The sequence below is a fragment of the Pongo abelii genome, chromosome Y (genome assembly GCF_028885655.2).
Source record: "Pongo abelii isolate AG06213 chromosome Y, NHGRI_mPonAbe1-v2.0_pri, whole genome shotgun sequence".
Taxonomy (NCBI): domain Eukaryota; kingdom Metazoa; phylum Chordata; class Mammalia; order Primates; family Hominidae; genus Pongo; species Pongo abelii.
In genome coordinates this window covers 2,046,449-2,060,833 of record NC_072009.2, presented here as the reverse complement: position 1 = coordinate 2,060,833, position 14,385 = coordinate 2,046,449, and the positions used below count along the sequence as shown (strand labels likewise).

General features: G+C 46.8%; 1 protein-coding gene across 1 annotated transcript in view; it reads left to right on the top strand.

Annotated features, from left to right (window-relative positions):
* Positions 1-14,385, top strand: part of DHRSX (dehydrogenase/reductase X-linked) — a 273,895-nt gene that overhangs the window by 82,776 nt on the left and 176,734 nt on the right. The window contains exon 3 of the mRNA XM_054545430.2: positions 217-285. Within this exon, the coding sequence (XP_054401405.1) occupies positions 217-285 (69 nt within the window). The remainder of the gene's footprint in view (positions 1-216; positions 286-14,385) is intronic.

Here is a 14,385-nt window from a genome sequence, read left to right as displayed (position 1 = left end):
CTTTTTGACAATGCAGGTTAAAGAAAATGGCTCCTAAATGGATAGCTTTAGTCTGCCCAAATGGCTGTCAAGTTAAACGCTACGATAAAGGGAAAGTCCATCAAAGGCACATTTCAGATTTGTGTTATACTTCTCTTAAAACCTCTTTTTTTTGCAGTTAATAGTTTCTGGATGATCCTACAAGTCACCGTATTTTTTTTTTCTTTTTCCTTTTAGCTGGAAATAATGACAGCAAAGCCAAACAAGTTGTAAGCAAAATAAAAGAAGAAACCTTGAACGACAAAGGTACCGAGAGATACTCCAATGACTTTTTTTTGTTTTTTTCCTTGGAACAGGTCGTTTGCGTGGTTCATGGCTGAGCTTCAGTCACGTGCCAGGTGGCATTTGGGAGAGATGGCTCTGATTTTTGCACTCTTGGGGATTTCTGGCCCCATCGTAGAGCAGGAAATGGTCAAGGCAAGGTGAAGATAGCATCACTCAGTTCTGACATCTGCTAGGAAAGGCGTGCAGATGTGCTGGTAGCTTGCACTCTTACTCAAATGTGTGTTCCCCAGGGATCAGGAGCCATTGTCCTTTCTTGTTGACCTCCAGGGCACATGCCAGGAGGTGCCTCTGCTGGTTGGGAGTTCTTGACTTAAGATAAATCAGGCCGGGCGTGGTGGCTCATGCCTGTAATCCCAGCACTTTAGGAGGCTGAGGTGGGTGGATCACGAGGTCAGGAGTTAGAGACCAGCCTGGCCAACATGGTGAAACCCCATCTCTACTAAAAATACAAAAATTAGCCAGGCATGGTGGCATGTGCCTCTAATCCCAATGACTCGGGAGGCTGAGGCAGGAGAATCGCTTGAAGCTGGGATTGCCTGGGAGACAGAGCAAGACTCCGTCTCAAAAAAAAAAAAAAAAAAAGAAAGAAAGAAAAAAAGATAACTCAAACAGGAATATGCTTGCCCTTAAGATTTTCAACCAGGTGCTAGACCAGATTCTGGTGTGCTCTTTCTGTCTGTTCACACTGAGGAAGGTGTGCACACAACTTTCTAATATCCTTCCAGATTCTCAATGCTCTGTCCTTTTATTTATTTATTATTTTATTTTTAATTTGTATACAGGTAGGGAGTGCAAGTACAGTTTTGTTACATGGATGAATGGCGTAGTGGTGAGGTCTGGGCTTTTAGTATAGCTAACACCTGAATCACGTACATTGTACCCGAGAGGTAATTTCTCATCCCTTGCTCCTCTTCCACCTCCCACCCTTCTGAGTCTCCAGTTTCTGTTATTCCACTCTCTCCATGTGGACACATTATTTAGCTCCCGCTTAGAAGCAAGAATGTAGGTGGTCTGTTAGGGTGGTGGGAAAAATTGTAGAAAGATGCAAACCTTCTTGGAGGCCGGAAGGTTTTACGAAAGCTTCTGAATAAGATTTGGCTGAAGGCAGCCAGATTCTCTTATCCAGTGCCTGAAAGCTTAGGTTGGATAACAAGGGGATGGAAAGAAACTGATCTAGATAAGTTAGTTTACTTAGGCCTCAGAACCTGGCCCTTAATCATCCACACACAGAACTACTCTCTCCCTCTCTCTGGGTTGTGGGGGACGACCACATGAATTGCCCACGAATGTGTTGACTCAAGGCCTTTGTCATTAAATCTATACTAAATAAAGACCTGCAGTGCCAGCTTGTCAAACCCGTGGCTGCTGACTCTTTACAACACCCTCCTCGGTGTCTGTGAGCGGCCCCATCCCCTAGCCCACTCTTTCACTGGAAACCTGTGGCTGAGTGCATTTGTTCATCCATCGTTCAGCCAGAGTCTGTGGGTCGGACCCAGCAAGTTGGACTTGACATAAGAACAATGGATTACAGGTGTGAGCCACCATGCCCAGCCTGATTTATCTTAAGTCAAGAACTCCCAACCAGCAGAAGCACCTCCTGGCATGTGCCCTGGAGGTCAACAAGAAAGGACAATGGCTCCTGATCCCTGGGGAACACGCATTTGAGTACGAGTGCAAGCTACCAGCACATCTACATGCCTTTCCTAGCAGATGTCAGAGCTGAGTGATGCTATCTTCACCTTGCCTTGACCATTTCCTGCTCTACGATGGGGCCAGAAATCCCCAAAAGAAGAGTGCAAAATTCAGTTTCTGAGTTGTTTCCCTTAGGGTAATGGCCTCCAGTTCCATCCGTGTTGCTGCAGGAGACAGGATTTCCTCCCTTTTCACAGCTGTGTAGTATTCCATCGGGTATAGATATGTATTTTCTTTATCTTTTCATCTGTTGTTGGACACCTAAGTTGTTTCCCTATCTTGGCTCCTGTGAATAATGCTGCAGTGCGCATAGGATTGCAGGCGTCTCTTTGATACACTGATTTCATTTGCTTTGAGTCTATGCCTAGTAGTGGAATTGCTGAATTATGTGGTGCTTTTATTTTTAATGATTTGAGGAACTTCTGTACTGTTTTTCATAGTGGCTGTACTAACTGACATTCCCACCAATGGTGTACAAGGGCCCCCTTTTCTCTACACCCTCCCCAACACTTGGAATCAATTATAGAAATCATCATTCTGGCTGGCACGGTGGCGCACACCTGTCATCCCAGCACTTTGGGAGGCCGAGGTGGGTGGATCACCTGAGGTCAGGAGTTCGAGACCAGCCTGGCCAACATGGTGAAACCTCATCTCTACTAAAAATACAAAAATAAGCCGAGCGTGGTGGCGGGGGCCTGTAACCCCAGCTACTCAGGAGGCTGAGGCAGGAGAATCGCTTGAACCCGGAAGGCAGAGGTTGCAGTGAGCCGAGATCATACCATTACACTCCAGCCTGGGCAACAGAGCAAGACTCTGTCTCAAAGAAAAAAAAAAAAACAAACAGAAACAAAAACACCCTTCTGACAATATCCATTTTAGCTGGTCTGAGATGATAGCTCATAGTGGTTTTCATTTGCATTTCCCTGATATTAGTGATGTTGAGTATCTTTTCTTTGTTTATTTTTTTGTTTGTTTTTGAGACGGAGTCTCGCTCTGTCACCTAGGCTGGAGTGCAGTGGCGCAATCTTGGCTCACTGCAACCTCAGGCTCCCAGGTTCAAGTGATTCTTCTGCCTCAGCCTCCTGAGTAGCTGAGATTACAGGCATTCGCAACCATGCCTAGCTAATTTTTGTATTTTTAATAGAGACGGGGTTTCACCATGTTGGCCAGGCTGGTCTCGAACTCCTGACCTTGTGATCCGTTCGCCTCAGCCTCCCAAAGTGCTGGGATTACAGGCGTGAGCCACTGCACCCGGCCGACTACCTTTTCCTATAAGCACCTTTTCATATACCTGTTGGCCATCCAACTGCTAAGTGCTTTTCTCAGCCATGTTTAGGCGTGGTACCTTATTATTATTATTTTTTTTAAATGCACATCCCTTCCTTGGCTGTTTGAATTTGAGATGGTGTTTTGAGAATTCCCCCAAGTGGGGGATGGGTGTATTTTGATTCTTTGTTTCTTTGTTTGTTTTTTGATACAGGGTCTCCTCTGTTGCCCATGCTGGAGTACAGTGGTGGTATCTCGGCTCACTGCAACCTCCGCCTCCCAGGTCCAAGTGTTTCCCCTGCCTCATCCTCCCCAGTAGCTGGGAATCCAGGTGTGCAGCACCACACCCAGCTAATTTTTGTAGAGTTGGGGGTTCGCCTTGTTGCCCAGGCTCATCTTGAACTCCTGGGCTCAAGCGGTCCATTCACCTCGGCCTCCTAAAGTGCTGGGATTACAGGCGTGAGCCACTGTGCCTGGCCTATTTTGATGATGATGATGATGATTATTATTATTATTTTGAGGCGGAGTCTCACTCTATCACCCAGGCTGGAGTGCAGCGACGTGATCTCGGCTCACTGCAACCTCTGCGGCCCGGGTTCAAGCGATTCTCCTGCCTCAGCCTCCCGAGTAGCTGGGATTACAGGTGCCCGCCACCACGCCCGGCTAATTTTTAGTAGAGACGGGGTTTCACCATCTTGGCCAGGCTGGTCTTGAACTCCTGACCTCATGATCCATCCGCCTCGGCCTCCCAAAGTGCTGAGATGACCGGCGTGAGCCACCGTGCCCGGCCTTGATTCTATTTAAAAAGCGATGAGCGTGAAATTAACGCTACAGAGAGCTGAGCCTGGTCACTGCCTATGGCCCGATCTCCTCCTTGCTACCCTAAGCTGCTGTGGAACACCTTGTGCTTCCCTCTGCCAAGGGCTGGGGTGTGTTGAAATTTCATAGCCAGCATTGCAGCATCCCTGTGATTTTCAGGAACACACACCCGTAGGGGCTCCCCCTCAGCCAGAGCCAAGCCCAGTGTACAATGTCACAGAGTGGCAGCAGCCTGGCCAGATCTTTTCTCCTCATTGGGATCTCCCTTGGGGCAAAAGGATTGGTTTCTGTGTAGTGGGATAATTAAGGAATTAGAGAGACCGAGGGGTTGAAGAGGAATTATTTAATTGTTTATTTGTACCGACCCCGTTGGATTAACATTTAAAGGACTGAGTTTTGAACAAAGAGTTTGGTTATTTTTTAAGTATTTTGTGGGGCGGGGGGAGATCTGTGTAGGGGGAAGTACATTATAGAAATGAGAAACAAAGACAGTTGTTTAATTGACACATGCATTTTTTTTTATTTTTAAGGAACAATATGTTTTATGATTTGAGATTATTTGCCTAGTGACTTTGTAGCTGTACAGCTAGAGAAACAGAGTTTTTATAATGCTTGGGAAAGGGAGAGATAAGGCTTATTAGCCACAGAAAAACAGGCAGTTAATTTTTAAAGGACTTCAGCTCTTTCTCTTCCTCAGGGAGAATTGGGTTTTCTTACTTACAACTGAGTTTTTGCTTACATATTTTTTAATTTTTTTAAATTCCTGCTTCCTCTGTGACAGTGGATCCTATTCCCTGCCACCTTGGCCCTTCCTCGTTTGCAGCAGGTTTTCAAAGGAGTGGCATTTTCTAACACAATGAATCCAAAAGTGCCTTCTCTGGACCTGTCACATCAGCATTTCCGGGGAGTACACAAGAAATGCAAGTTCCCAGGGCCCACCTGTGAATCGGGGCCTCTGGGGGTGGGGATGGGGCCCTGGAATCTGCATTCTTATGAGGCCGTTACAGGATCCCCACGCACCTTCAAGTGGTAGACTTGCTGCTGTCCTAAAGGCATTCAACCATCAATCCGGAGCCCAAAGAGAAGTTTCTGGAAACTGGCAAGTGAGGCATTCTTTTCTCATGACTTTTTACTTTTAATCTGAAGGGCTTAAAAACTATATAAAGAATAGTTCCAGCTTCATCCATGTCCCTACAAAGGACGTGAACTCATCATTTTTTATGGCTGCATAGTATTCCATGGTGTATATGTGCCCCATTTTCTTAATCCAGTGTATCATTGTTGGACATTTGGGTTGGTTCCAAGTCTTTGCTATTGTGAATAGTGCCACAATAAACATACGTGTGCATGTGTCTTTATAGCAGCATGATTTATAATCCTTTGGGTATATACACCGCATGTTCTCACTCATAGGTGGGAATTGAACAACGAGAACACATGGACACAGGAAGGGGAACATCACACACCGCGGCCTGTTGTGGGGTGGGGGGATGGGGGAGGGATAGCATTAGGAGATATACTTAATGTAAATGACAAGTTAATGGGTGCAGCACACCAACATGGCACATGTATACATATGTAACTAACCTGCACATTATGCATATGTACCCTAAAACTTAAAGTATAATAAAAAAAAGAATAGTTCCCCAAAATTCACATATGTGATCCACCTAACCAAAATGACAGCCAAGAAACAATGATTTATAATCACCAACTTAATTTTATTAGATTCTGAAAATGTTTCAGATTTAGACAACATGAATTTTGACCAATTACTTTTTTTTTTTTGAGGCAGAGTTTCACTCTTGTTGCCCACGCTAGAATGCAGTGGTGCGATCTCGGCTCACTGCAACCTCCGCCTCCTGGGTTCAAGCGATTCTCCTGCCTCAGCCTCCCAAGTAACTGGGATTACACACCCACCACCAGGCCCAGCTAATTTTTTATATTTTTAGTAGAGACGGAGTTTCACCATGTTAGCCAGGCTTGTCTCAAACTCTTGACCTCAGATCATCCACCCACCTGGGCCTCCCAAATTGCTGGGATTACAGGCGTGAGCCACTGCGTCCGACCACAATAACAAATCGTTGCTGTTTTCTTGGAAAAGTTTGTGTAGAATATTCGATCATCAGTTCTTTAAAGTGCAATGTTTTGTGGACAAGTAGCATGATGAACACATGATTTGTCCACACCATTAAAAAATTTTAGTTTACTTATGGCATATCAATACCGATGGCCTTTAAGTCAATCTTACAGAAAAGAAGAAAAGAATTGTTTGCGCTGTCTGTGGCTGTTTAAAAGGTTTACCATCTTGTAAGATGGGGTGTGCGGTGGAGATGGTTAATGGGCACAAAAATATACTTTAGATAGAATGAGTAAGATCTTGTATTTGATAGCACAAAAAGCTGACTACACTCAACAACACTTCATGGTCCATTTAAAAATAACTAAAAGTGGCTGGACATGGTGGCTTACCCCTGAATCCCAGCACTCTGGGAAGCCAAGGCAGGTGGATGACTTGAGGTCGGGAGTTCGCGACCAGCCTGGCCAACATGGTGAAACCCTGTCTCTACTAAAAACACAAAAATCAGCTGGGCGTGGTGGTGCACACCTGTAGTCCCAGCTACTTGTGAGGCTGAGGCAGGAGAATTGCTTGAACCTGGGAGGTGGAGGTTGCCGTGAGCCGAGATCGTGCCACTGCGCTCCAGCCTGGGCGACAGAGCAAGACTCTGTCTCCAAAACAAGCAAACAAACAAACAAACAAACGAATTAATGTTCTTTCACCCCGAATTTCCTAGTCTTTATTTTACCTGTAACATCCCTTGTAGGCAAAACATCTCTTACAACCTGGGAGGCGGAGGTTGCTGTGAGCTGAGATCGTGCCACTGCACTCCAACCTGGACTACAGAGACTCCATCTCAAAAAAAAAAAAAAATAGAAACTAACTAAAGGTTTAATTAGAATGTTAGTGACACAAACAAGTGATGAATACTCGAGGGGACAGATACCCTGTTTGCCCTGATGTGAGTATTACACATTGCATGCCTGTATCAAAATACCTCATTATCCCTTAAATATATACACCTACTATGTATGCATGCAATTTTTTTTTTTAAAAGAAAAAAGTTTAAAATCTGAACAGGTTTTGACATCCATCAGTGGTGGCCCTGGTATGTCCACTGCTGGGGGACTCTCTAGTCCTCAATAGATGATGCTGAGGCCCAGCTGGGTGGGGACATTTCGGCTGTGGCCGTTGAGCCTTTACCTCGAGTGAGTCTGCCTCCAGGCTCAGGAGCCCCCAGAGCCGTGGTCCAGGCACACGGCAGGGTCTGCCCTCTGCCTGTGAGTGGGATCTGCTGCCCACAACATCTTATGGATGACCACAGCTCCTACAGGCATCCGCTTCCCTGCTCACACCTGAGCAGGTGAGACCTGGGCACACCTCCACCAAACCCGTACGAACCTTGCTCTAAATTGTGCTTCTCTCTGGACTGGCCTGCACCTGCTGGAACTCTGATTCTTGTCCCCACAACCCCCAGTTGCCCAGCGAGGGACAGAGGGAGCTGAATGTGCTGTTTCGTTCTTGCTCTGCTGGAATCCCTGCATTGGGTAACCGCGGTTCAGCCATGTGGATTTATTTTTAAGCAAGTCAGCACACATCCTGACTCCAGGAGCACAGATTGCTGTGGAGTGTCAGTCACACAATTATTTCGACATGCTGGGCGCCTCTCTAGCCTGCTTTCCCCTCCTGCCTTTCCTGCTCTCAATTCTCTCTCCTTAGTTCTCCGGTTAATACTCTGGCCTGCGTACTTTGTTGTACTTTCTGTCTTTGAAGTCATGCTCCGCTGAGATCCCACGCTGGGCAGGGCATGGGAAGCTACGTGCCCACAGAAGGATGGCTAATTGAGCTCTCGGAATTATAAATGCGCGATTGTTTTCAGGAATCTGGGTGAGATGGCTCATTTCCCAAGCTAGGGATTTTCCAGGGAAGCGTTTTCGCTCCTTATCATCATTTAGCCATTGTGCCCACACCTTTGGGGCTCCTGCGTAATTATCTGCTGATGAAAGCTGTCTTACTTAGAACAAATAGTCTCATTCACTTACCGCAACTCCTCCAAATATAAATAAATCAAACCCCAGCAGCTCAATGAAAGCAAACACAGAAAGGCATAGCCGTGTTCAAATGAACTCAGATGGGGAGAGGTAACCAGTTAAACAGTCTTAAAAGCACAGAAAGAATGGTGGAACCCCCGTAATCCTAAATCCTAAGAGACATCAGACTAGACATGTGCTGTGTGTCCTCTTTGGAAGGTGCATGGTGTCCTCATTTTCTATAATGATTGTGTAACTTTAATCACCAACAGCATCTTCTGATTCATTTAGCTTCCTGGCTAGGCGCGATGGCTCACGCCTGTCATCCCAGCTCTTTGGGAGGCCTAGGCGGGCAGATAGCTTGAGGTCAGGAGTTCGAGACCAGCCTGGCCAACACGGTGAAACCCCATCTCTACTAAAAATACAAAAATTAGCCAGGTATGGTGGCGGGTGCCTGTAATTCCAGCTACTCAGGAGGCTGAGGCAGGAGAATGGCTTGAACCCGGGAGGCGGAGGTTTGCAGTGAGCCGAGATCATGCCACTACACTCCAGCCTGGGCGACAGAGAGAAGCTTCATCTAAAAAAAAAAAAAAGCTTCCCAAATATTATTCTTCCAGTAGCGTGTGCTGTCTTCATCAGAAGAGGGACTAGCTGTTTGGTTCATGTGCTTCTACCCAGTTATTAGATCAAGTTTGTTTTCAACAAAAGAAATCACTGGTCAATGCCTTCTGCAATTGATGGGTGTCAAGAAGGTAAATTTTGCATGCCACTTTGGGAGGCACTTCTACTTTGAAAATAGATCTTTGTGAACCATCATTTTGGCCCATCCAATGACCTATAAAATACTTTAATTTATCATGAAAACAGAATACTGTGAAATCAGGATGAAGCTTGATAACAGGTCATCAATGTAATTTAGTAGATTGAAAACACAAGGGTCAGTGAAGTGTAGGATGAATGCTTGTTGTCAGTAAGAGAGCTCTTTGTGACCCGTTCCACGTGCAAGAGATGAGGGTTGTTGTCTTGGGAATACCCACCCTCCTCATCACCTGTCCCCGCTAAAGTCAGAGCTTTGTGAGGGCAGACATGGATTCTGTGCACAGGTATCTTCTGAGTTTCTGATTCAGTGCCTGAAACACAGTGGCTCTCCAGACAACCTACCTCAGTGCCTGTTTTACAGGCTCACCTGTGACACATGAGTGGGACATATGTTATTCATGATGACATACAAGAGTCTCTGCATAGGCGTCTACTGGTCTTCATCATCAAACAGAACGAGAACTCCAAGTCGGGAGGCAGACATATCTTGGGGCAAGAAGATGTGTAGCATTTTTCTTCTACCTGTAGACTTTCGGATTGGGTAGAAGGATTGTTAAGGAGCTTGCGAAACTTGGAAAAAGGATGATGTGAGTGTTGATGGCACGGAATTCTCCCCACACCCCTGGGTATCCATTTTTCACGTACAGAATTCTTGGGACATGATTTTAGGGCATAGACTCCTTGAGACATCACGTCTGTGCTGAAGTTGGAATCACAGCACTTCATGTGAATGTGTTAACCAACGATTAATTATGTTTATTCCCAAGAGAAGTTTTAACCAGATTGTGGATGTGTATTCTGGTTCAGCATATATTAAAAATTACCTTTGTGTTTTTTATTTTGTTTGTTTTATTGTTTTGGAGACAAGGTCTTGCTCTGTCACCCAGGTTGGAGTGCAGTGGTGTGATCATAGCTCACTGCAGCCTCAAACTCCCGGGCACAAGCTGTCTTCCTACCTCAGCCTCCCGAGTAGCTGGGACTAGCAGCATGCACCACTACACATGGCTAATTTTGTTTTTTAAATTTTTTCTAGAGATCGGGTCTCATTACATTGCCCAGGCTGGTCTCAAATTCCTGGCCTCAAGCGATCTTCCCACCTTCCAAAGTGCTGGGATTACAGGTGTAAGACACCAAGCTCAGCCCTACGGTTTTTTTTTGTTTTTTTTGTTTTTGCTTTTTGTTTGTTTGTTTGTTTTGAGATGGAGTCTTGCGCTGTTGCCCAGGCTGGAGTTCAGTGGTGCAATCTTGGCTCACTGCAACCTCCGACTCCCTGGTTCAAGCCATTCTCCTGCCTCAGCCTCCCAAGGAGCTGGGATTACAGGCATGCACCACGACACCCAGCTAATTTTTTGTATTTTTAGTAGAGACAGGGTTTCACTGTGTTAGCCAGGATGGTCTTGATCTCCTGACTTTGTGATCTGCCTGCCTTGGCCTCCCGAAGTGCTGGATTACAGGCATGAGCTACCACGCCCAGCCTGTGTGTTTTTTTTTTTTTAAAACATAAAATGGCCCTTATTGACCGTTTTCCTTTTCATAGTGAGTCCTTTTGTTTCTTTCATGTTTTCGAGAAGTGTCCCGAGTCAGGCTGTAGACAGGCATATGCGTAGATAAACAGATAGACTCACGCGTTCCTGTTGGTAATTTTTCCTTGAGGTCACTGTATGTGTTCTCATGCGTGGCCATAGATGTCCCACACTCTCTGAAAGTTTAATTTGTCCTCTCAGGTCTCGCTGTGTTCCTTCTCTTCAGGGTTCTTCATATCTCAGGGCTGTAAGGCTTAATTTTAACCTTCCAAATCACTATGGCTGAGGCAGGCAGATCACGAGATCAGGAGATCGAGACCATCCTGGCTAACATGGTGAAACCCCATCTCTACTAAAAATACAAAAAATTAGCCAGGTGTGGTGGTGGGCACCTGTAGTCCCAGCTACTCGGGAGGCTTAGGTGGGACAATGGCGTGAACCCAGGAGGCGGAGCTTGCTGTGAGCTGAGATCGCGCCACTGCACTCCAGCCTGGGCAACAGAGCGAGACACCGTCTCCAAATAAATAAATAAATAAATAAATAAATAAATAAATAAAAATACAAAAATTAGCCAGGCATGGTGGCGGTGCCTGTAATCCCAGCTACTCAGGAGGCTCAGGCAGGAGAATCGCTTGAACCTGGGAGGTGGAGTTTCAGTGCGCACCACTGCACTTCAGCCTAGGTGACACAGCGAGAGTCCGTCTCAAAAAAAAAAAAAAAAAGGAATATGCATTTAACGTTTCTTTGTGTCTTTTCGTGGCTTGATAGAGCCCAGTATATGTTTTCACTAAGGAGCAAAACTGCCTTTCCATGAGCCTTTAAATACGTAAGAATAAGCACATCCACACATGGGCCTCACAGATAGTCGGTGCGTTTGAAGAAATGATGGTGCGTTGTAGTTCCCAGCCTCTTTGTTTTGGTCTCCAACTCCCGGCCGCAGGCGATCCTCCTACCTGAGCCTCCCAAAGTACTGGGATGACAGGCACAGTGAGCCACCATGCCCAGCTATTTTTTTGAAAATTAGTCTCATATTTCCCTAGTATTTAGGGTTAGGGCTAGAGTTAGGTAGAGGTTAGAGGTGCTCTGACAAGTGTTTACCAAGTCTTGGAGCCCACCTCTGGCCAAATCACCGCCTGCAGTTGGAAGCAAGGATGTTTCTGAGATGAGTCATACTGACATATTTTGCTTTTGAATGCCCGGTTGCCCTGATCCATTCAGAGATACTTCTGCAGCACCATGAGATCCTTAATCCCTGCCCCTGTTCACCTACAAAGGTCTGCAAGCGAGCCCCCTTCCACAACTCGTCTCTTTGTGTAATCCTTCTCCAGACCCTGAATATATCGGCCTGTTGGCATATGTATCTTATGTGTGTGTGTGTGCGCACGCTCTGAGGATATTGGCACTTTTTAATCTTCTTCCATTAGAAGACAAGGCTGAGGGTTTCCCCTTGCCTCCAACTTGCCGGCACACCTGGGGCATGTTTAATAAGTAATTGTGTATGATCTGCTTTGCAAATGCGCCACTTCACATTTTTCCATCTTGCCCGTAACGAGGACTGGGGTTGTTTTACAAGTTAATTACCCAAAAGATTATCGAGTGGGTTTAGAGGCACAAATTCTATGTACTATTTAACAGACAAGAAATAATGAATGTTGTTAAAATGGGGAAAAAAAATGGCTCTGCCAGCGGAGGGAGTTATCTGTACCCTGCCTGGCTGTGTTACTGTTTTTTTGTTTTTTTTTTTGTCTGTGAATGAGAACCGAGGTAGAGAAACAAGGCGAGTTTTCTCATTGCTCTTCTCCCACCAGAACACAGGTGGCACGTGTGAAAATAACTATTCACAGTTCCTTTCCTACCGTGTCTCAAGAGGGGTGAATGCCAGGGTCGGGCGCGGTGGCTCACGCCTGGAATCCCAGCACTTTGGGAGGCCGAGGCAGGAAGATTGCTTGAGGCCAGGAGTTCGACAGCAGTCACGGTGGCGTAGCGAGACTCTGTCTCTACAAAATATTAACAAATCACTCTGGCTTGGTGGGGTGCACTGTGGTCCCAGCTACTCGGGAGGCAGAGGCAGGAGAATCACTTGAACCCAGGAGGCTGAGGTTGCGGTGAGCCGAGATCGTGGTATTGCACTCCGGCCTGGGCAACAAGAGTGAAACTCCATCTCAAAAAAAAAAAAAAAGGAGACACAGACACAGATAAGGCCATGTGGAGACAGAGACTGAGAGACTGGAGTGTTGCAGCCATCAACTTAGGGATGCCTGCAGCCACCAGGAGCTGGAAGAGGCAGGAAGGATCCTCCCCTAGAGTCTTCAGAAAGTATCAGACACCTTTGGGTGGCCAAGGCGGGTGGATTGCTTGAGGCCAGGAGTTCGAGACCAGCCTGGCCAATATGGTGAAACCTCATCTCTACTAAAACTACAAAAATTAGCCAGGCATGATGGCGGGAGCCTGTAATCCCAGTACCTCGGGAGGCTGAGGCTGGAGAATTGCTTGAACCCGGGAGTCTGAGGTTGCAGTGAGCCGAGATATTGCCACTGAACTCCAGCCTGGGAGACAGAGCATGATTCTGTCTCAAAAAAAAAAGAAAAAAAGAAAAAGAAAGAAAGCATTAAACAGAATTGCAATGGGTTGAACGCTGATCTCCAAAAGATCTGTCCGTGTCCTAGCCCCCAGAACCTGTGAACAGGACCTTATTTGGAAATACGGTCTTTGCAGATATAATTAGTTAAGGATCTCAAGATGAGATCATTCTGGATTAGGGTGAGTCTTAAATCCAATGATAGCTGTCCTTGTAAGAGACAGAAGAGGAGACACAGACACAGAGGAGAAGCCCTCGTGGAGACGGAGGCAGAGACTGGAGTGATGCGGCCACAAGCCCAGGGACGCCTGGAGCCCCCAGGAACTGGGAGAGACAGGGAGGCCCCTTCCTCAGAGCCCCCGGAGGGAGCACTGTCCTGAGACACCCGATCTCAGACTTTTGGTCTCCAGAGCTGGGAGAGGATGAATTCCTGTTGAATTAAGTTCCCCACGTGTGGTCATTTGTCACAGCAGCCTCGGGAGATGAATAGAGACATAGATGGGGCAGGAATTGGATATCTAGTTGCATTGCTGATAGAGGCATACTATAGCCGTGTGACCTGGTGTGACATCAGCACACTGTGTCCTGACCCCAGGTCATGGGACAAGAACTCGGCGAGACATAGTCACCCCCTGGCTCATCAGGGAAATGCATGGCTTGTGGTAAGGTGACCCTGAACATGTATGTGTGTGTCACTCTGAAGTGTTGGCCTCAGACTCTGCCTCCAAATTCCAAGTTCCCTGGGGGTTCTGCTGGAGGTGGACACGCTCCCATCCATGCCTTCCTTGGAGTCACGGGAACATCCCTTACTCAGTCCTCTCTGGCCACCGATGGGGCATGACAGGAGGTGCTACGTGTTTCCAAGCATCCAGGGTTCCAGATGCATGGAAATTCTGCCTGCATCCTCTCTATGGGAAAAAGGGAGGTCTGCCAGGAGTGGGACCCCCAGTGAGAAAGTAAACTCAAAACAGAAATGAAAGGTTTCTAGACACAGTACAAGCCCCCTTTGTGGTGCGCACAGGGACTTACGTAACTCGGCCCCTCCATCCCCTGGCTGGCCCCAATGGCCAAGGTGTGTTGGGTGCTGATCTGTGACAACCTCCTGCTTCACACGGGCAGGGAGGGGTTCTGGAGAGAGTGCAGGTGGGCTGGAGAGCTGTGCTCCCTGCAGCAGGTGAGTGTGAGTCCTGAACAGACTCATTCCAAGGAAACAGGTGCAGGAAACAACACAGGTCTTGGAGGAATCAGGGTTGAGCCAGCCCTGTGACCTCGGGC